At 35.4% G+C, this 21,770-nt stretch overlaps 1 protein-coding gene and 1 long non-coding RNA gene across 2 annotated transcripts; one reads left to right on the forward strand and one right to left on the reverse strand.

The window, feature by feature from the left end:
• The first annotated feature begins 9,472 nt into the window (after positions 1-9,472).
• Positions 9,473-12,398, forward strand: LOC113347798. Its single transcript, XR_003359247.1, has 3 exons — positions 9,473-10,999; positions 11,613-11,697; positions 12,223-12,398. It is a non-coding gene; the product is annotated as an uncharacterized LOC113347798 (long non-coding RNA).
• A 5,679-nt stretch (positions 12,399-18,077) lies between these two features.
• On the reverse strand, positions 18,078-21,137 carry LOC113351169. The gene is made up of 5 exons (XM_026595206.1): positions 20,946-21,137; positions 18,914-19,099; positions 18,736-18,798; positions 18,551-18,649; positions 18,078-18,254 (listed from the first exon to the last, which is right to left on the reverse strand). The coding sequence occupies exons 1-5, from the start codon at positions 21,135-21,137 to the stop codon at positions 18,078-18,080; spliced, it is 717 nt and encodes a 238-aa protein (XP_026450991.1).
• Positions 21,138-21,770: the final 633 nt, after the last annotated feature.

Raw genomic sequence — 21,770 nt, forward strand, 5'->3', positions numbered from 1 at the left:
CGAAGAAATGCTCTTACTCCATGACAGGGAACATTCTTGCACCTAGAATATAGCTAAGGGCACACTTTTGGAGAATGATTACCTTGTTCATACATAGCACAATCACTGATGTTTTTTTCCATGCTCATCTTATTATTGTTGTTGATGCTACTACTACCTGGAGAGTCTTTTGCACCTCTACCCATCACAATTTCTGAGTTTTCAAATAATGGTGAATTTTTTAGAGTTGCAGAAACATATGGAAGCTCATTTGTATATATAGAGGTTAAAGAAGATGGATTTGAGAATAAGACCGTTGGTAGATTAGATCTTATTGTGGGCCGTTGATTTTTCTTCATGTTCATGGTTAGATGGATGCCACATGTTTCCTTTTGACTCGACTCGACTCGGCGTCTCAAATCGGTGATTCAAGAAAATTCAGCTCTACTCAGTAAGAAGGGTTTCTAGACATTTTGACGCTGCCACCTAAGCATTAACAATTTTTGAATAAAACGGTCAAGGCAAGGGTACTTTAACAAATGAATAAAAAACGGGAGCATTTTGTTAGTGTAAAGTGAAATGTAGGTGTACTTTATCAAAAAGACCTTCTTTATATATCAGATTCTTTTTGTATTTACTAAAATGCCATTTTTATAAAACTTGCGACGAGAACTTAAAAACCTCATATCTTTTAGAATGTATGTATATGATCGGAGAACTCTTTAAATTCTTTACACAAAGAGCATAGATAAGAACATCAAATTTTAATCTTTTAAAAAAAATTGTTTCTTCCATGGATAGAGGAGGTAAGGAAATTTTGACATGCAATTCCCTTATATATATGTCATACATCCCAGAAGTCACATATCATAAGATATGACGTAGACTCGACTTGTAATCAAGTAAAGGGAGCTAGTGCGTAACGGTTCCCTTATATATATGTCATACAGCCCAGAAATTGAAACAAATCAATATCTGTATCGGGATCTTCAAAAAATTCAAGGAAAAATTTCCCTGAACATCATTCATATATATTAGTCATTTATTTTTCATGTCCTCGGGAGTTTCTTATTCGTGTCTTCTCATTCTCTAGTAGTGAGTGTTATGCCCATGGAGGATTGTGTGACTATAGCTAAAAGTTTCTTCTGTTAAAAGTTTCTTCTTATTCTCCATTAGTGAGTGTTATGCCCATGGAGGATTTTGAGACTATACCTAAAAGCGTGAACAATTTTGTGCATATCTTCCCAAAATATAAGCTTCAAATCCGTTACAGATTGATTTTTATTCGCAAAAATAATTTCCAACGTGTCAGATAATGTGATAATAAAAGTGTGAAGAGACCCCTCATCTACATATAATACTTTTCTTTTAGGTATTTTCAAGAGTTTTTTTCTTTGAATACAAAAGTTCCAAAATTACCATAATTTGGTCCAAAGAGTAAATGAATTTTGTAACTTAGTTGAGATTTTATTATCTGGTCATTTTACGTCTTGGTCTATTACCGTAAATCTTTTTAAATGGAAACGAGAAGTATTGAAACATTGGAGTAAACTAAACACTTCCAAATAATGTACTCAAGCGCAAATTTTCTCGCTTGTTAACGGAAGAACATCAAGTTTTTTTGGGAGAGACTTATCAATGGCTGCATTGGAGGGCTTTTTGGTTTAGATGGCCCCTAATTATTTAGTTGATTCATGTTATCAAATTGTTTGAATTGAAACAAAATGTCACCAAATTGTTTACATTTTTTTAAAGCATAGTTATATTAGATAAAATTTAAAAAGGGTTACACGTAGGAATGTTGTTCCTCTGGTGTTATTTATTACAAATTGTTTCAAAAAACTGGGAATTAAAAAGGGATTACACATGGGAATGTTGTTCCCCTGATGATATTTATTACAAATTGTTTCAAAAAAATGGGAATTATATGTTCCCATATATTAGCCTGAAATACTCTCTTTTGGCTGTTATCTGTCGCATGGTTGGAGAGGGCGTCCGCTGCCTGGTTGCCTTCCCTGCAGTTATGTAGAATTTTATATTGGATGATCATGAATTTTCTTAAAATTTTAGAAATCATTTCTCTCATGTACCATGGAAGTATAGATCGATTCTGGATGATCATGAATTTTCCAGACTCTCTTCATTAATAGTGATTTGTTGTGGTATAAGCTTTTCATAATTCCTAGTCCTTCCTCAAGTATTGGTCGCATCAGTTTATTCCACCTAATAGCAGTTTTTTGATCGACGCATCATGACCCCAAAACAATTCCTAGTGATCTTGTCCACTTTCTTATGTGCATGTGCCGGCAGAAGATTTGTCTGCATAATGTGGTTTGTAGTAGGGTGAGTGAGGTTTTAATGAGTACAACCTTCCTGTTTTATTGAGGCATTTCGTTTTCCATCCTTTTGCTTTGAAGGTCATTGTTTGTAGAAGTGGAAGAAAAATATGTGCTGATGATCTCTCATTCTTGAATTGGACTCCTAAACACATAGGCAGTGTTGACGTAGCTGAAATGTCGATAAAGCTTTGAATTTCACCAATGTAAGACGGATCAAGACGTGGATGGTGAATTATGGTGGATTTGCTGGTGTTGATGTATTGTCCGACCAAATTAGAGTAGGAATCAAACAATTATTTTAGTTGAATGCATTTTTGGTTTGATGCTTTAAACATTATTAATAGGTCATCCGCGTACATCAGGTGAAGAATCAGTGGTGCCTTCTTGGAGATGCTCATACCTTGAATGATGATCCGGTGTTTCGGTTGCGCCAGATATGTTGACAACATTTCCGCACATATAATAAAGATATATGTTGATAGTGGATTCCTTATCTTATTCCTCGAGAAAGGGAAATATATCCAGGCGGGGTGTCGTTGACGTTGATGGAGTATGTCACTGTAGAGATGCAAATCATGATAATATTCTATGAATTTTTCAGGGAATCCAAGTTGTGTAAAAGCGCTTTTCACGAAACCCCAATCCAAACTGTCATATGTTTTCTGAATGTATAATTACGTCTTATTTTTGGGTCTTTGGTTACGGAAGAGATTCTGATGTAATAAAATGTTCACCTGCTATCGCTATGTTATCTTGGATCGATCTCTAAGGTACAAAGGCACTTTAATATGGGCATATAATGAAAGGTAGTAATAGTCTTAAGCGATTTAGTAAGATTTTGGCGATGATCTTGTAAGTAACATTGTTTACATTCCCTTTAAATAGTCTAAACACGCCATTTTCTTTAAAGGGAAGAGCACATAAGAAAAAAATCTAATACAACTTGTAGGAATATTTATGAAAGCCATATTTCTTTTTGAGAGCTCAAATTCAGTATTTGAATTTACTTATATTATTTGAAAATTTAATGAGAAAAGGGAACCTAGTATGTCATCGGACATAGAAGGTACTACAGTTAACCTGATACATTACAAGTTTTTGAGTCATATTTAGACATGATACAACTAGACTTTTCGTATAATCTCAATGCGAGATTGTTTTTGGTCGGTCAATAAAAATAAAATCATTGAAAAAAGATTAAAGGGTATTGTAACCCAATAAATACAACGAAAACAAAGATCGAATTTGGAATCGGCCACATAAGGAAAAGAAACAAGAATCCAAGAGAAAATAGTAAGAATAACTTACACCAAACGCCTCATATATAAACTCAAAGATATTGATAGAAACTCGAGTCTCATAAACCTATCACCAACAGCTAAGCCCAACATTTAGTGTTTGACTCCGCCCAAAAATAAGCTTGAATCTTGATATCTCTAATTATACTTTCCAAATTTTTATTTTTGTAATCGAATACTTTAGTGTCTAAATATTCGAATTGTGGTTCAAAGAAAATGAAACTGGCCCCAAAACTCCAGAATTTGTTTTATGGAGACCTAAAGTCTGCTTGAAAATCCAATTTCCAATAATTTGATTTGAAATCTGTCTCGCTAAGAAATATATATATTTTGAAGCATATCATAAAAATTACTTATTGAACATAGCATAAAAATTTGGAACTCCCCAAAATACATTTAACAACCCAATTTTTTCTCATCATCCCCTGATATCTGGCATTATTTCTTGTTCAATCTGAAATCTGAATGAATGTAGTCAAATTTTATAACAGGATAACGGATATCCACTTCGAAATCGAATTCAAATGAAGAAAACAAATAAAATGTTTATATTTTGAGATGAATCAATATCACGTAATACAGGAAAAATGGATACAAATATTTATTAATGATTTTTGTATACATTGTGAAATAAAGAAAAGCAAAAAAAAAAAAAAAAAAAGTGGATATACATTTTCATCAATATAAAATGTTTGTGTTTATACTTGTAATATATCAGATATGATAATTCGAAATGCGGATATATACTTCCATGTCTTATTATTTATATTTTCAAGTAAAAATTTAGTTATTCAAATCCAATTTATATTTTCGAAAGATATTTGATATTTTGAACGTGAATTTGAATGTATTTTGGAGTCTTCTGTTGACGCCCTCTTAGAAGGCTAGAACTCCACTAAGGGGTGGAAACTTGAGTGGTTGGTCGGATTAGAAGGCTTGGCGGAGCCAATCCCCGGTTAGAATTTCTTTTCCTAGATTCCCCATCGAACACGTGGAACCCATGGAGATGCATCCAAAATCTTCCCAAGTTATATTCGTCGGGTTGGCTAAAATTTTGGGACCGTGTACAATGAATATTCGGTATGGCAAAAATGCCAAAGAATTAAAGTTATTAGATGTTCACTTAAACACCTAAAAATCTAATCATAACACACACACATAAGTGTTTGAGTGATCAATGAAGTCTTAGAAGTATTTGAGAGAGTTCTAGTGATGCTACATATATTTAAAAAATAAATCTTTGAGCATATACTAAAATCTTAAACTAGGAAACTTGGTACAACAGTTTATGAACCGTTAGGCTTGTTCACGAGTGAGGGTGTAACGGTTCGTGAACCGGGTTCGCCAACCCTACAAGACTACCAAACTCAGTTGACCACAGTTCGTGAACTCAGTTTCGTAACTGCTAGCCTTTAATAGTATCTTTCAAATTTATGTTCACAACGGTTCATGAACAGTCCCCATCTAAACTCGCGGTTTGCGAACTGGTTCGTCAACCCTCCTGTATTTCTTAAAATCAGATATCTATGGTTTTCGAACTGGTTTGCCAACCTACCCTGAATAGAAATATCAGAAAGTTCAATATTTTTCTCTTATGATGTTTGAAACATTCCTGCATGATGAAATCATTTACATGGGTAATTTTCAATTGATCCACTAATTAATTTACACATTCAATTGTTAAGAACTAATATTGGTAAGGATCGTTGAACATCTTTGCTTAGAAACATATTTCAAGATTTTTAACAAGACAAGCTTGACTCAGAACTTCTTCTTTGTAAATATACTAGAAGTCATATGACATCGTCCCAAAAAGATAGAATGATAAGATAGTTAGTAAAATAGAATGGTTCAGTCTTCACATATTTGATACAGAAATTCTCAAAATGCCTTCGTCGATCTTCAGTCTTGAAGGGTGATGTCTAATATTCAACTACCAAATTTTAACCTAATATGAGACTTGACTTAGTAGACTAGAATTAAAGATATAATTTTGATCATTTAACATTGACAACAAGTTTGAGATAGCAAAACTTGTGGGTTCAACCGAGAAATTTTCTAACACTAACATTTACCACTATAACTCTATCCACACAATGACGAAGATATCTTATTCGAAACTCATCAATACCAAGCATTTTATTGATATAAAGAATTTATATAACCAACGTACATTAAAGTTAAGCCAAATTATCAACTAACACAAAAGATTTAGCTACACATTGTAGTAATAAATTAAAGCTAGATCACCAATTAGATAAAATGATTTAACTAGATGGATCTTCCCATCCTACTGCTACTTATTCTTCTTTTCTTCAAATATTCCAACATATCCACCTGCTAATATAACAAAAATACCAATCATTGAAAGTGCACGAATAACAAAGTATCTAGTTCCATGCATCTTTCCAAAAGTTCAATATTTTCTATAAAAAGGCGTTCGGCCTCTTTAGCAAGACCTTCTTCATCCTTAGGCATAGTCTTGCTTAAGAACCCCCTTATAGCATAGATCCAGTAATAAGTAGGCGTCATTCCTCGAAGAGAAAGACGGGAAATCAGGGGAGATCCAAAAAAAATAATATTTTCATTCTCAGGTCCACAATTAATTTTATATACTGTGACACCCATAATTATATGAAATTATTATATGAATCAATACATAACTGGTTATGCATACTATCTTTTCAGGCATAACTCGTTACGCAGCCTAATTTTCAGGGGTATAATTGGCAGCGCAACTTGGACATAACATATCTAAAAATCCGCGCCTTAGAATTTTACAAACTTTATATCGTTGGAAATCTTTTTAAAAGAGCTACGCAACGAGTACAAACAATAATATCAAATTTTTGTTTTTAACGAAAAAATCGGAGGTGATCCTCATTTTAGGGAATTTTTTTGAAAACTTGATACTTAACCATTATGCAGTCACCAAAAACGATGCATAACACATTCTGCAGACGCATAACGAATTATGCAACCATTTTCTCCACTGCATAAGAAATTATGCATCTATGACAAGTTATATTACCATTTTTTGGTTGATTTTAGCCGTACATATAAAAAATTGATGCATAATGCAGTATGCATCCATATTTACGGATGCATATCAGGTTATGCATCTATTTTCTCGATGCATAATGCATTATGTAGCCATATTTTCGGACGCATAACAGGTTATGCAGGTTTTCTGGACTGCATAACAAGTTATGCGACAAATTTTGTAGATGCATAACAGGTTATGCATCCATTTTCACGAATGCATAACATGTTATGCAGACAGTTTCTCGACTGAATGACATGTTATGCAGTCATAACCACATCATCATCTTCTTTCATGTTTCATTAACTCCCACGCAAACCATTATCTTTCAGTTATTCGGGGGCTCTTGGTCAAAATCATGTATTTACACCATCATCTTCTTTCATGTATTCACAATACATTACACAGCCACCAAAAAATATGCATAACACATTCTGCAGATGCATAACGAATTATGCAACCATTTTCTCCACTGCATAACAAATTATGCATTTGGATAACAAAGTTATGCATTGTTTTGGTTGATTTTAGTGCGTACATAAAAAATTGATGCATAATGCAGTATGCATCCACATTTACGGATGCATATAAGATTATGCATTTATTTTCTCGATGCATAAAAGATTGTGCAACAATTTTATCGATGCATAATGCATTATGCAGTCATATTTTCGGATGCATAACAGGTTATGCATCTATTTTCACGACTGCAGAACATGTTATGTAGATATTATTGTAGGTGCATGACAAGTTATGCAACCTTATTTTTTGTTGGTTTCAATACTAAGAAAAAAGTAGCTGCATAACGTGTTATGCAACCGTTTTCTGGACTGCATAACAAGTTATGCAACAACTTTTGTAGATGCATAAAAGGTTATGCAACCATTGTCATAGCTGCATAACAAATTATTCAACCATTATGACTAAACATCAACACCAATATGACCAAATACATATGTGGCTTCCCAACCAACAACACCAACACCTCTCAAAAACGACTAAAACTATAAAGTACCATAATAATTCTGAAAAAAAGCAACAAAACAAAAGCATCCACAACAACTATTTTCCACTGCCCCTTGAAAAACAACCAATGAACCCATTGAAACCGGCAGCAAACCTTTGTTACAGGGTCAAGAAAATATGGCAAACTGACCCACCTTTCTTCCTTGTTTTCTCGTCAAATACCAGAGCCAAATACTCATGTATTCATAAGCAACTTGTTCTTGAATCCAGCTCAACTGGTAATCTTCTAAACGGACTCAGACACCACTTTAAATCCTCTCCAAAACCTGTGCCAAGACTCACCACTCTATAGTTAAAAGGTGGCAACAAGAACTGGCCGGTCATTCAGGCATTTAGCCAAGCACCTTGTGTGCAGTTTTGAGTTGGTGAAAGATTGTGTAATGGATGCATCTTGAAAACTACCAGAATCAATTTCTTACCAGAAAATGTGGATTAGAGACAAACCCACTGTCCTAAACATTCACATAAACCTCAGACATTCATCAAAATGCACTTTATTCACTGAAGTTAACAACAACAACAACTTTCCTCTCTTCTCTGGCTGATATAACTTCTGAAACTGTTCACTATCAATCCTTGTTGTGAAACCAAATTCGATAAAAACACATCTTCATTTTCTTCTCCGCTTCACATTCCTTGTCTTAACCTCCTCCATTACTCACCCAAATCGATGGCAGCAACTCGTTTTCTTCCTTATCTCCATCGGCCAAAACTTACATCTCTTAAACCTTCTATTGATACCTTCACATACGACGACGGAACCACTGTCAAACTTCTGAATCGACCAACCAATTTCTGCATCTTCCTGTGTTGAACTCACATCACAATTTCGAGACCATCTGCTGCCATCTTGGAATCAAAGACAAACCCAAGTTCTTAAATCTTCTCAACATCACAGACCCACCTTCGTATTCCTCTTCCTTTCCAATCAACACACAGACTACAACCCATTTTTCGCAATTCAAAACCAGCAATTTCTTCTCATCTGCTTTGATTTCAAAATCTCACAGATCCCCTTTCCTCTTCTTGAACAGCAACCTTCCATCTGATTGAAAAAACCCCAATCTCAGTTTCTTCTTTGATTCAACCAAAATCATAGTAGCAAACTCTCCCTCGAATCTTCGTTGTCTAAATTCTTCGATTTCCTTATCTGAGTTAAAAAGAATTGAAGATGATGAAGAAGAAAAAAGAACGACAACCGAATTTTATAAATTATGGGTCTGAGAATAATTTTCTTCCAGAAAATGGGTGCGCGCCTTTAGTTTTGGGAGCGTGGGTTTCACAGTGGAAAGATCTGGGAGAATGGGTTTCCTTGTAGTTTTCACGCTTGAGAACCTCCTTAACATGATGGATTTGAGTAATAGGTCCAGGCGCCATGCCTGATTTTCTCGTTAATAGGATTTACTGCATGGATTTCCACAAACGATTCTTTGATTTTCTTTCTGGAGATTGCTGTAAGGACTCTCAAGCTCGTCAACGCTATTAGACTAGTCAAGAGACGTATTAGCCATTAATAACTTGATTAGTCTAACACGAACGTTAATTAATATAAATTAATCCAACAACGATTTAGATACGAAACTAGTATCGTTAAATAGAACTCGAAAAGTTACGCAGAATGGACTACTCGAACGTGTCATTCGGATACCGGAAAAATAGTCATTTGTGATTTAGCCGACAGGATGCCCTTATCCTCTAGAGGAGTGTCCCGTTAACCAACTTTGGTCTTATCTACCTAATTGAAATGATAAACTCGTATCCCTTTTCTTCTTCTATTTTATTCTTCTTTTTTCTTATTTCTTCTTCTCTTTCTTTTTTTCTTCTGTGCTTCTTCTTTCTTTTTCCTGTCGAGCTCAATTCGAAGAATTGAGTTTGTTATCGTGTGAGAAATTTATAGAAGCCTGTTAGTATGTTGAATCGAAGGTGCAGATGTTTGTTTTATGGTTGGTTTAGCCCGAGAGGAGGAGAACTGGTATTGTTGTGAATTGAGCTAGGGTTTCTGGAGAGGATTGAATTTGTGAGAGGTTGAGGATGAAATCGAGCTTTAGATGATGGGTTTTCATTATTGAGAACAAGGAAGAAGAATTATTCATTGAATCGATGAATTATGGTTTCTCAGGATGAATAAGAAGAATTAATGAGTAGGTTTAATTGATTGAGTATCGAGATGGGGTTAATTAGATGTTATAGATTTATTCTTGAGGAAATGAAGAGTTGGGGTTTCACGGGAAAGCTCAGGGAAGATTAAAAAGAAGAAGTTGTTGTTTTAGGAGATTGAATTAAGGTTGGGTTTGCTCTGAATTGAAGTTTAGTTGGATGTATTGGGTTAATGTCAATTGTGTGAGAAATTGAATCAGAAATTAGGGTTTTTGAGAATTGAAGATGGTGATGAAGGTTGTTGGGTTGTGGTTAGCTTTGAGATGACTATTCAGTTGGGTCAAGAGAATGAAGAATCTGATTTCAATTTGGATGAGTGGAATTATTGGAGGTAACTGTTCTTATTAGATAACTTAGTAATGTTATTTGATTTTTCATTTCTGAGTTTATAAGTTTGTTAATTGGAATAAGAATTAAGATGATACAAGAATTGGTGGTTGTGTTGAATTTGATAGATGATTATTATGTGAGTTGAGGTTTAGCTGAACTGAAATGGTTTGGATGTGAATCTACAGGGATGATTGATGTTATTGGTGAAGTGAAATGGTTAGTTGTGGTTGTATTAATATGGAATGAAGTTGTGTCTAGTGGTGGTTAGAGTTATGTTATTATAAGGGTATGTTTTGATGGATGTTGTGATGTGAAGATATAGTTTTCGGTGAGCGAATTGTTGGATGTTGCTGTAATGGATTAAATGGTGTTGCAGTGCTAAAGTTTGATTGTGCAGGTGAAATAAAATGGAGTTAAGAAAATGAAATACAGCTCTTTGGTTGATTTTGTAAACTCAGGAAGTTGGGTTTGAGGTTGTTGTAAATGATATGGGGTAGCTGTTACTTGGTACTAGTAAATTAAGGAGGAGGTATGTGTTAGTGGTGGTTTTGTAATCTCAATTATGTATTGAAGAATGGTGGTGATATCTGTGTAGTGGTTATTGCTGAACTAAAGTGGCAAGGATGTGGAATTAGAAGTGTTGTTGCTGAATTATGTGGGTGGTTTTGTTGAGAATAGAATGGCAGGAGTGAATATGTTGTTGGAGTTATGTGAGTTGTTGAAGTATATAGAGTTTGTGTTACAAGCTGAGTTGTAGTTGACTTTAGTGATGATTATAGAGTTGCAGTTAGTAGTTGTTGCAGAAGCTTTGAACTGCTGAATTGCAGGTAGGCTTAAATTACAGTTGTACTGATTATTGAATTCTATTTGATTGAATGAAATTTATAGTAATTTTATAAACCTCTGTTCTTGAGTATTAGGCGTGTTGGTCATCCCAGTCAGTTTTAGCTGAATAAACTTGTTTAGCTAACTTAGTGTGACTGACTGAGTTAACTCAGTGACCAGACCTGACTAGGCTTGACTCAGTAGACATTGACCGCGTTAACCTTTGACTGGACTTTGACCATGGACTTAGATGTTGACCGTTAGTTGACCTGTGACTGTCAGTTTGACCGTTAGTTGTCTTAGATGGATTGGACCTTAGTTAATGAGCTTGCTTAGTGGACTTGGACTTAGTACGATGTATTCTTAGCTTGATATTTTGGACCCTTATGGTCTGAATTGACCTTTGACTTCTTCTAAAAAGTTATAGATATTCATAAGACTTAGTTATTGGACTATAGAACCAACCTAATAGAATTAGTAAATCTTTATATGTTCTAAAGATGGATAATGAAAAGGTGTAGAACCATAATTGGGCCTAGAACCATTAGATAGAATTATATGATTCTTGTGTGAGCCATTTTGGCTAGATTCTTAGAGTTCTTGTATGAATAACAGTTAGTCGTTATTAACAACGGTCGATTCGAAGAATGAACCAGTGGATCGTGGATTTCGAGGTAGGCGTGGCTTGTCATCAAAAGAGGTAGGAGTAATTTTGACTCTCTTGTAACTATTGATGTTTTCTTTTACAAAGATTTATGTTTATCAAATTCATGCATTGTCTAGTTGGGCGTTCCATGCTTTGTTTAAATTGCATTACGATAATTCTGTTGTTTATGTTAATCTTTCCATGGTTTAAAAAGGACTTGTAATGTTTTGTTGTCAATATGAATTGTTATGGGAAATGAGAATTTCCACGTGTGGTATATAGGTACGTTTCTTCACATATATATCTACATGAATTCTGGTTTTATGCTTACTATTGGTCAACAGGGGTGATATCAATAGCTATTAGGTGTGTAACTGGTTGAGACCATATTATACATTGTTTGAAGAAGGAGTTTGTCCATATACATGCTTGTTTATCTCAGTGACTTGGTCACTCTTTAATGTTTTGAAAAACATGTATTGTTTTCCAACATTTTCTTTTGATTACTTGAAAGTTAGATGTTATTCTTGCTGGGCACCCCTTTTAGGGATGATGTGCTCACCCATTCCCCACTTTCAGTTTCAGAGACAGATCAGAGTTGCGCAGCGAAAGCTTTGAGGCGTTTGTTAGATTACTTTTGCTATGTTTATTATGTTGTATTTTCTATTTGCAAACCATGACTATTGTACATGTACCATTGGAGAGAAGTTTTGTATATATATATTTCAAAAGGGGGCTAGTTTTTGGGTTAAGTTATGCAGAAGATTTCTTATTGAATGTTTAAATAAATGATTTAGATTCTTAGTGCCTCTTCATTTAGCTAATCTCTTGGATTAGTCAGCTGTAGGTCTGTCAATGGAAGAATATCCGTCGGATACTTAGAAATCCGATATCCGACATGTTAAGCACTACCGGATATTCGATATCCGATAATATCCTATAGGATATCAAAATCAGATATCGATTCCGATAGGCTAAGCTGTCGGATATCCGATAAATATCCGATAGTATCCGGTTATAACAAAAAAGCTTAAAAACCTTTGTAAAACATTTTCATAATTGACACTTATGGGATATTTATCCGATAATATCCGATACTAGACTCGAAATTAGGATAAATTATAAATAAGTTCATATACTATCAGATATCGGATATTAACATTTCGGATGGGGTCTAATCCGTTTCCGATATGTTAAGGAAGAAATATCCGATAAAATATCCGATCCGATATCCGATATCCGATAAAACGGATAAAATCCTATAGGATCTCGAATACTCGGAAACGGATACCGGATATCGGACAAATATTGACAGGCCTAGTCAGCTGCTAGTTTAGGGGACACTACAAATGCTTAACACAGAAGTTCCTCCGGACTATGGAATGATATACTCCCTCTTATTCTGGAAAGGAGATACTATTATTTATTTATTTTAGTCAAAAAAAAGTCAAATTAAAAAAATAAAAATATCTGTTTTCTAAAAACGGAGTGAGTGTATAGTTATCGTACATCTGAACTTGTTTTTCTTTTCTTTTTTTGGTTATGGGCTTGACCCCGGGCCCTAATCTATATGTCAAACATGCCTCAGTCAGTAGCCCCCAGCTTGAAACCATTCCATGAGGAAGAGGGGTAGTGAAAATTCCTGCAACATTTCCAGCAATGGAAGTCGGATTCTCTGCAAGGTGTAAATGATTATGGATAGTGCACTATGCATATCCGAATCCAAAATTGTTGCATGAAACCCGGTCAATTTGAAATCAGAACAACTATTATCCTTTTCCACTTTGAATTCATATTCAAGATTTTATCCGGACAGCGATTAATATCCGATTCGAAATCATAAAAAAGAATAAATTAGTCGTTTGTACTTTTACATGAAAGTTATTACATGTTAAATTTATTTTTGATAAGGTTGATGATTTTCTTATTGAATTATAATCAAATATTTATTAGTATGAATTATGTATGCTTATGTATAACATTTCGAATGATCCAAATGTTGATATCTTCGTATTCGATTAGTTACATTAGCCGATAAAAATTCGATTATCTGGATCCAATTTCATATTTTTGATAATATATAATTGATGTTTTGAATTAGAATCAGATGAAGTTCACCATTTTCGCAAGTCCAATGACGCCCTCTATGAACTCCATTGGCGGGTTCGAACTCTGATTTGACCTAAAAGTACTCCATACATGTGACCTTCATATGTTCAAATGTTCGAATTACAGCTAGTGCCTAGGTAGACTTGTAAGTGCTGTGGAGGGCCGAGGCCCGAGGAATCAAGCGGCTGCGGTCATATATAAAGGAAAATGAAATGTGGAAAGGCCGGCTACGGCCATATTTGATTCAAGATAAATTTACTTGTAGACTTGTAGTTGTGGTGGCGGGCCGAGGTTTAAAGCGGCCGTATATAATCCTAATTAAATGTCAAAAGCCCGAAGTCATTTTCTCTCTCACTAAACAAAAACCCTAAGTCCCAATTTTGACGTCTCTCCATCCATTTTGATTCTCCTTAATCAAAATCATGTCTCTTCATCTCCTTCGGTCAATCCGAAATCTTCAATCACCATCACCATCATCATCATCAACCACCACCATCAGATCTTTCGCTAATACTTACAGATCTCGCAGAACCCGAATCGAACCATTACTCTCAACAATCCATGGAGATTCCTCCTCCCCAATCCACCCAGAACCCCGTTCATCACTCACAGGTAATCGACTCATCCTCCACAAAAAAGTCCAATCCTTAATCCGTTCAGGCGATCTTGATTCAGCTTCATCAACAGCTCGTCTTGCATTTTGTCACGATACACCACCGACTGTCTTCACCTGTAATTCAGTCATGGCATCACTCTGCAAATATGGTCGGTATGAAGATGCTGTTGATTTATTCAGATTCTTTTTTGTTCAGTCTAGAGTTATACCAAATGTTGATTCGTATAATGCTGTGATTAATGCGTATTGTAAGTTGGGATTGATTACCGAGGCTTTGAATGTTTATAAACATATACTTGATCATGCTCCGTTTAATCCTTCCAGGGAAACGTATAAGCATCTTACTGATGGGTTTGTTGGTTTAGGGAGGATTAATGAAGCTATTTTGCTTAATGGTGAGATGAGATTTCTTGAAGATGAATTGAATGTAGTTTGAGATTTTGGGGTAACTTCACTTTGGTAGTCAGTTTCTAATTGTACTGAGATTTTGATTTGAATAAGAATCATAATTTTTGTCATTGCCCCATTTACTCTTGATTTGAATTTAACAGTCCTAATTCTCGCATTGGATTTTCTATTTTAAAGACTTATACATGCCATGGTTCTTCTTGGTAAAATCAAAATCAAGTTGTTGAATTTCTTTGTAATATTATGAAGACTTAGTTTTTTAGAATTGTCTGTTGGGTATCTTGGTATAGCATTTGAACTGTTTTGACTGAGCACGAAAAAGGGTCCTATCAAGTCACTGCCTAGTTAGGTGTCCGCAGATATACGACACCTATATTTAGATGTGGGCAAATTTCTGTTGATAGTATACCAGGTTTAGATAACCAAAAGCATGTTTAGAATGTACAATCCAGAAATTAACAGCTTCATTTCTGTGCCAGGACCTTCGATTTTGTGCAATTCTGTAAGTTGGGTTTGATTACCGGGGCTTTGAATGTTTATTAACATATACTTGATCATGCTCCGTTTAATCCTTCGAGGGAAACATATAAGCATCTTACTTATAGATGATTGGTTTAGGAAGGATTAGTGAAGCTATTTAACTGAATGGTGAGATGAGCTTTCTTTAAGATGAACTGCAGTACTTGAAACTTGGGGAAAACACCAATAACCAATTTGGTAGTTGTAATTGAATTGAAATTTTGAAGTGAATTGAAAATCTTAGTTTTTCTTAATGCTCAATGTGCTCTTTATTCTAATTGTAGTGGCACAAATTCCCCAGGAGAATCGATGTTGTTCTGCGAATGCAACTTATAGATATGTTAGCTTACACTATGATTTCTTCTTTGTGAAACCAAAATAAATAAGTTTGGTTTCATTTGCCACCATTTTATTTTGGTGTTTGTGGAACTGGAAGATGGTGGTGGAGTAGGCTGCAGTTTTCACCTGTGTTTACAGAGTAAATTCTGGAAGAAAAAAAAAAGTATTGCAGTGGTTTTGTTACATAGACCGAAACTTACTCTTGTTTAGCATTCTACTAAAATTGTTCTGAAACAGATCAGAGAATTCGTAGAATGATGATGATATAGCACAAGCAAAGATAGTTTAATGACCCTGACTGAGATAAGAGGGTCTTTTCAGTTCACTGTCACTGCCTAGGTGAGGCAGGGAAAGCTGAATGCTCCATATGTTGAGAAATGTACAGTCCAGAAATTGAAACAGCCTCATTTCTCTTCCAGGACCTTCAACACATCAAGGAAAAAGTTCCCCTACAAAATGTGCAGTCCAGAAATTGATAGTTGTCTAATTTATTTTAGTCGGCCACGGGGGTTATCTAAATTGGATCTCGTTAGTTGGGATTCCAGGAATTCCATGCTGGTACGGGTTTGCATCATCGTCATCATCGCCACCAGAAAATCTGGATCTGAAGTTTGTTAAAGCACCCTGAAGTCTACTGAAAATGAAGGACATATTTGCTTAGAGAATGAAGCTGAAATGTTTAGTCATCTCCTCCTCCACAAATAGAAGTTTATGCTCTTTTCTAATCAGTTTCAGTATGAAATGTATATGCATTTTAGTCCTCCGGATTGGATGTAATCCTAAAAAGAGCAAAACAAAATTTGAAATCATAAGCGGACAGAAGAGGTTGTTTTCCAGAGGGAGAGGGATTCTAAGTGAACTAGCACTAGCAGTTGACTGCTTGATCGACAGAAATTGGGTTACTGACTTGCAGTGCAGATTCCGATGGAGTAGATTTTAGGTTCCATCGGATTATAAGTGCCAATGAACAAAAATTTAGGACAACACTTCAAAATGATGTATGACAATTTTGGTTCATGAAGTAGATGTAAGGCCATGTGGCACTTCTTGGGTCATAAGCAGAATTCGTGCCACAGACTCGCAATACAGATTTTGAAATTCTACAGAAATTTCAAATCTTGAGAGAGTGAGCATATCATCACCTGTCCAGGCGCATAAATAGATAGATTTCAAAAAGGGGAAGTCCTCGATGGCCTGGAGGCCTGGCAAACCAATAACCGGAGGCCTGGCAAACCAATAACCGGATGACCTTGGTTAAGGATACACAACAACCCCCAGACTCGGATGAAACTGAACCAAACAAAAAAACATCTGTTTCTCTAGCGCTAGTCTTCTCTGATCAAATGTAAGTTGTAGATTCTCTCAAAAAGTTGGTGTTCACACTGCATTGACCTGTCACCCAATTTGTTTTTAGCCAAAACAAGAAATTCAGTTTACAGTAATTGTTCATTGACCTGTCCATCTCCTTTTCTCCATTCCTGACTATGATATTAAATGCATGAACTAATTTCTGACTTGTTGAAACATTTGGCTCTACTACATGTCATAGGTGGTAGAATTCGCAAAGCAACTCATGCAGGATAGAGTTTCTTATAATCTACCATTGTCTCAAATTTATATTAGTGCGTATGGCTTTGGCCAACCAAGAACCAAGGGCCAACTTGTGCAAATGTACACATTCCCTTACTGCAAACATTCCACGATGAAACTGTTGGTATCTTTAGCTAAATTTTCTCGGAAAATGAGAATCCACCATGAAACTGTCACCCGTTTTAAAGTTCATCTTCATGATTTAAGATTCAAAGAAGACAAATTTAGTAGTGTTGACTGATGAAAAACATTCATACTAAAAATTAGCATTTGAACAGTGTAGACGAATATCTTTGAGACGAACACTGATTACACTGCTGATTGTATCATCTCGGTTAGAAGGAGATCAATGAGATCGAACAAAACCCAAAACTTCTGGGTTTCTCTAAAGATGAAAGTTGCAAATTCTCCCCAAAAGTTAGTCATCACTCTAACCACTCTACCCTGTATTGTCCTGTCATCAAAAAATCAAGCCAAACTAAGAAACTCGGTTAACAACAACTATCCATAACGTGATATAAAAATTGTAAGATAGAACGCAACCCAGTTCTAACAATACAGGGACTTGGTTGGTTTTTTGAAGGGTGTTAAATACATGAAGTAGACTCTAACTTGTTGAATCACTTAGCTCTACTGTATCCCATTGGTGACCTTGCTTATATTCTACAGTTTTTTCAAAATTTCCGGCAAAATGTTATTCAAAGTTCCATACTAACTAGGAAAAAGAAAGGATGTCATGAAACTAAAAGACATGAGACATGTAAGTTTATGTATAGTAGCAGGCAAGGCGATGCATGCAACAATGGATGAAAGAATAAATAGAAGAGTGAGTATGAGATAGAGGTTACCGTGGCTATCCCTCGTTTTCTGATTTTATGGAAGGTTGCTTAATGTCACCCTCCTCTGCATGTTTCCACAATAACTCGATCCCATCCAAGTGAGCCATCCCAACCACTGCCACAACCTTTTCTTCAAAAGTTCGAAGGTTCTCAAACATAAACGTGTCTCTGTCTTCAGTGAGCACCTTGAACTGTGCAATTTGAAATGGATTTGAATATTTAGTTTTTCTATTCCTTAAAGAGGAAAAACGAACAAGAATTACTATAAGATGTATTGCGACCACAAAATCAAAAAGAAATGACAACATATAATCACGGAAGAATTGCACAGCAAGGGAGGAAAATACTCCTGTTTCTTCTTGTTAAAACGGAACTTTCATGCAATGCTTTCTTTTAGGGTAATTCAAAAATAAGTGCTAGAGTGAGACAGTAGAATCTTACAATCTTCGGATAATGTTTTTTTCCGGAGAATATTAACTTTCTGTACATATGATCTCGTGTATTCTGTGTCTTCATAGTCATCAGTACGCAAACTATTCCATATTAGTTTCCAAGAGGATGCTTTTGCCACCTTTTCAAGGGTGAGCTGCAAAGTAAAAATAAAAACTTAAGTATCCTGCTTTAGAAAAGATTACTCGACATACTGAAAGCCAAAAAGTTGAAGATTACTACATTAATATCTTGATCAATGAGGGCACATCTTGCTCCCACCGTTGAAGCTTCTTCCACTGCAACCTAGAAAGCAACTCTAAAATTGTAACATGGCAAAAATATGTCTAACATGGGTAAACAACAAAATCAAGCATTAAACAAGTTGATAAACATTTCGAAATTTATATATAACAGCTACCTTAAACTCCAGGCCTGGAAGTTTACCATCTGCGCGCATCTGGCGTTCTGGACAACTGATGGCAAACCTACCCAACTTCATGCGTAATCCCCCTGGAGAACTCATGGATTGGCAAAGCAAATCAAACAAGGTAACTTCCTCCCGGTTGTGATTCATATCTGTGGCACGTCCTGCACACAGCTCAACCTGCAAACAAGCATTGTCATTCTATTCCTTTAAACTGAAGTACTGAAAAACGAACAAAAAATCCTAGTATGAGCAAAAAAATTTATAAGAAGCATGTAACTATAAATGTATTATTAAGTTCCTTTCTATAATGAAACTTAAGACAGTCTAAGCTACACAGCTCAACCATTATTTAAGTCCGACTAGACAGTCTCAATCAAGAAAATGAAAGCGCGTAAATGATACATTGCAGGTGGTAACCTTGAGCTCTAGTTGCCTGAAAGCTTTAATTGGATCCTTCAAACAGTCAAAGTGGAGGACATACTGGAAACTTCAAATGGATGTCATGACTCTGGAAAGGATCTAAACATGTGCTCAATTACCCAAATGTCCCATTTATAGACCTACCTCAGCTTACAATAATACATTATACTGTCCATATTTGGATTGATTATACAGGAATAATAAGATAATTCTGGCAACAAGGATTTCGAGTCCTTCGAAATGTGATAGTGGTCACTGTACATGAATTTCTAATGGGTTGAGTCTCCAGTATAAAGAACATGGCATTGGTTGAAAGTTGGAATGTGCTATGAAGATATCATTCAATTCAAACTGACGGTCTGGCTACTTGGAACAGTGATCAGTGACACATAAAGATCCCATTCAAAGAAACCCAAACCAAAAGGCTAAACTCATTCAACAAGTAAAATATGTTGGCGATGGAAAAAATTCAAAGAAGATTGATCCAACAAGAGTAGTTAAAGAGAGTGTTACTGTTACCTACCGCCACTATATTGGGCCTTACATAGTTGATCACCTACATTGCCAAATAAAATTTCCATTAATAATTTACAGAGTTCAAACGGTACTAATACATATTCACAAGGGAGGTATGTTAGAAAGAAGCCCAGCAATAAACAACAATCGCAAGAGCATTAGCACAATCTACACTTGGAAGGTATTTATGAAAAGAAACGAAACCAGCAACGTAACAAAAGCGTATGCATCAGTAATATCGATTTCTTAGCAAGAACCACATGAATACAATCCATCTAACTACGTACGATATTAATCACCAAAATAAAGTACATGACTACAAACTTCATGTTTCAAGAGAACAAATACTCAAGTGCAAAAATGTAACAATCAATTCATAGAGTTTGCTCAACTGGAAACTACCAAGAGGAATACAGTTCAAAATCAAGTTGAAGCTTGTTGTTGTTATTCTACACTGCATCTATTCTAATACTGTACTCAGGCTACACCAATTCTTCAGTGAATGGCTGATTATGTAAGGGTTTTCTAATTGCAAAACCAATGGCTTGAACAAAGAAAATTTTTGTGTAATTCCCCACATAATTGAAACAATGAGATAAAAATGAAAATAAACCCTAGAAAATCAAGGTCTAAGAAAAACCAAAAATTTAGGGCCTGTTTGGTACAGTTTTGAAAAACAGTTTTCAAAAATAGTTTTCCACTGTTTTAAAAACATACATTTTTTTCCTTGTTTTCATTTTCTAAAAATTGTTTGGTAAACTGTTTTTGAAAACAACGAAAACCAACTAAATCGGATCAAATGTAAAGATTCGTCTAAGAGATAGTGATATTAGCCATGACTCACTTGCAGTCATTCCCCATCTCTTACTTTGTTCTGAAAAGAAGAAAAAAATAAAGAAAAGAAAAAAAGAGAAAACACAGAAAACAATAATTTGTTGTTTTCATTTTTTTGTTTTTAAAAACAGAAAACAGATAGAAAACATTTTCTGAAAATGTCCTTACCAAACGCGTTTTCTCCTGTTTTCTGTTTTCTCTGTTTTTAAAAACAGAAAACTGTTTTTGAAAACTATACCAAACAGGACCTTACCTTCTTGACGGTTTCAGCACTGTGTTTAGAAATATGATTAGTTCCAACAAGATAGACTTCTGACCCCATCTTTGAATTCTTCAGTAGAACAACTTTTCCGTCAGTAGAGATTCCAGGAATGCCATGCTCGTAAGGACTCGCATCACCACCATCGCCGGAAACAGAAGATTGATCCAAAATGGAGGAGGACATTTTGGTTTCGATAAACAGTTGAGAGGGTTTGAAATGTGAGTTTTTCCATCTGCCCCTCCATTCAATTGAAGCTCTCTTTTCTCAAATTTGTTTGTTAATCAGTTTTGGTATGGAAATGTATATGCTTGTAATCTCTTCTGCGAGTCAAAACACTTGCACCTCATTTATGTGTTCGGAAAATGAGATCCATTTTACATTTCCCTTTCTTAGAACATGACCAGCTGAAGAAAATATTAGCAGTGGCAACTGAGGATTGATGAGAATATTCTTATGATCATTGTGTCTCATCTACATCCGCCTTATTGTGGGTCGGGTGAAAAGCGACCCATTGTTATGGTGGGTTGGTTGCGGGTGAAAAGTTTAATTACCCACCAGCAGTCGGTCGGGTGGTGGGTGAGGCCAAACCCGACCCAACCCGACCCATGTGCAGCCCTAGTTCTTCGTGTTCTTAGTTTCAGAATGTTCGTTTACAAAACTAGTTTTTTTAAAACTATTTCTAACCGAACATGACACTTTAACTTCCATTTAAACCATATTTTGATGATTTCTACTCAATTTTCCCAATCAAAAAACGAATTAAAAAGATTGATGGGTTTTTTAATCGAACGAGGAACATCAAGAAAAGAGAGAAGA

The sequence above is a fragment of the Papaver somniferum genome, chromosome 2, assembly GCF_003573695.1.
Source record: "Papaver somniferum cultivar HN1 chromosome 2, ASM357369v1, whole genome shotgun sequence".
Taxonomy (NCBI): Eukaryota; Viridiplantae; Streptophyta; class Magnoliopsida; order Ranunculales; family Papaveraceae; genus Papaver; species Papaver somniferum.

Excerpts from the sequence above, each read along its gene's own strand:
- LOC113351169 (XM_026595206.1), bottom strand. The coding sequence starts at position 21,137 with ATGTCCTCCTCCATTTTGGATCAATCTTCTGTTTCCGGCGATGGTGGT. Across the intron at positions 19,100-20,945 it reads GTGCTGAAACCGTCAAGAAG|GTTGAGCTGTGTGCAGGACG; the intron begins GTAAGGTCCTGT and ends GCTTGTTTGCAG. Across the intron at positions 18,799-18,913 it reads TTCCAGGCCTGGAGTTTAAG|GTTGCAGTGGAAGAAGCTTC; the intron begins GTAGCTGTTATA and ends GTTGCTTTCTAG.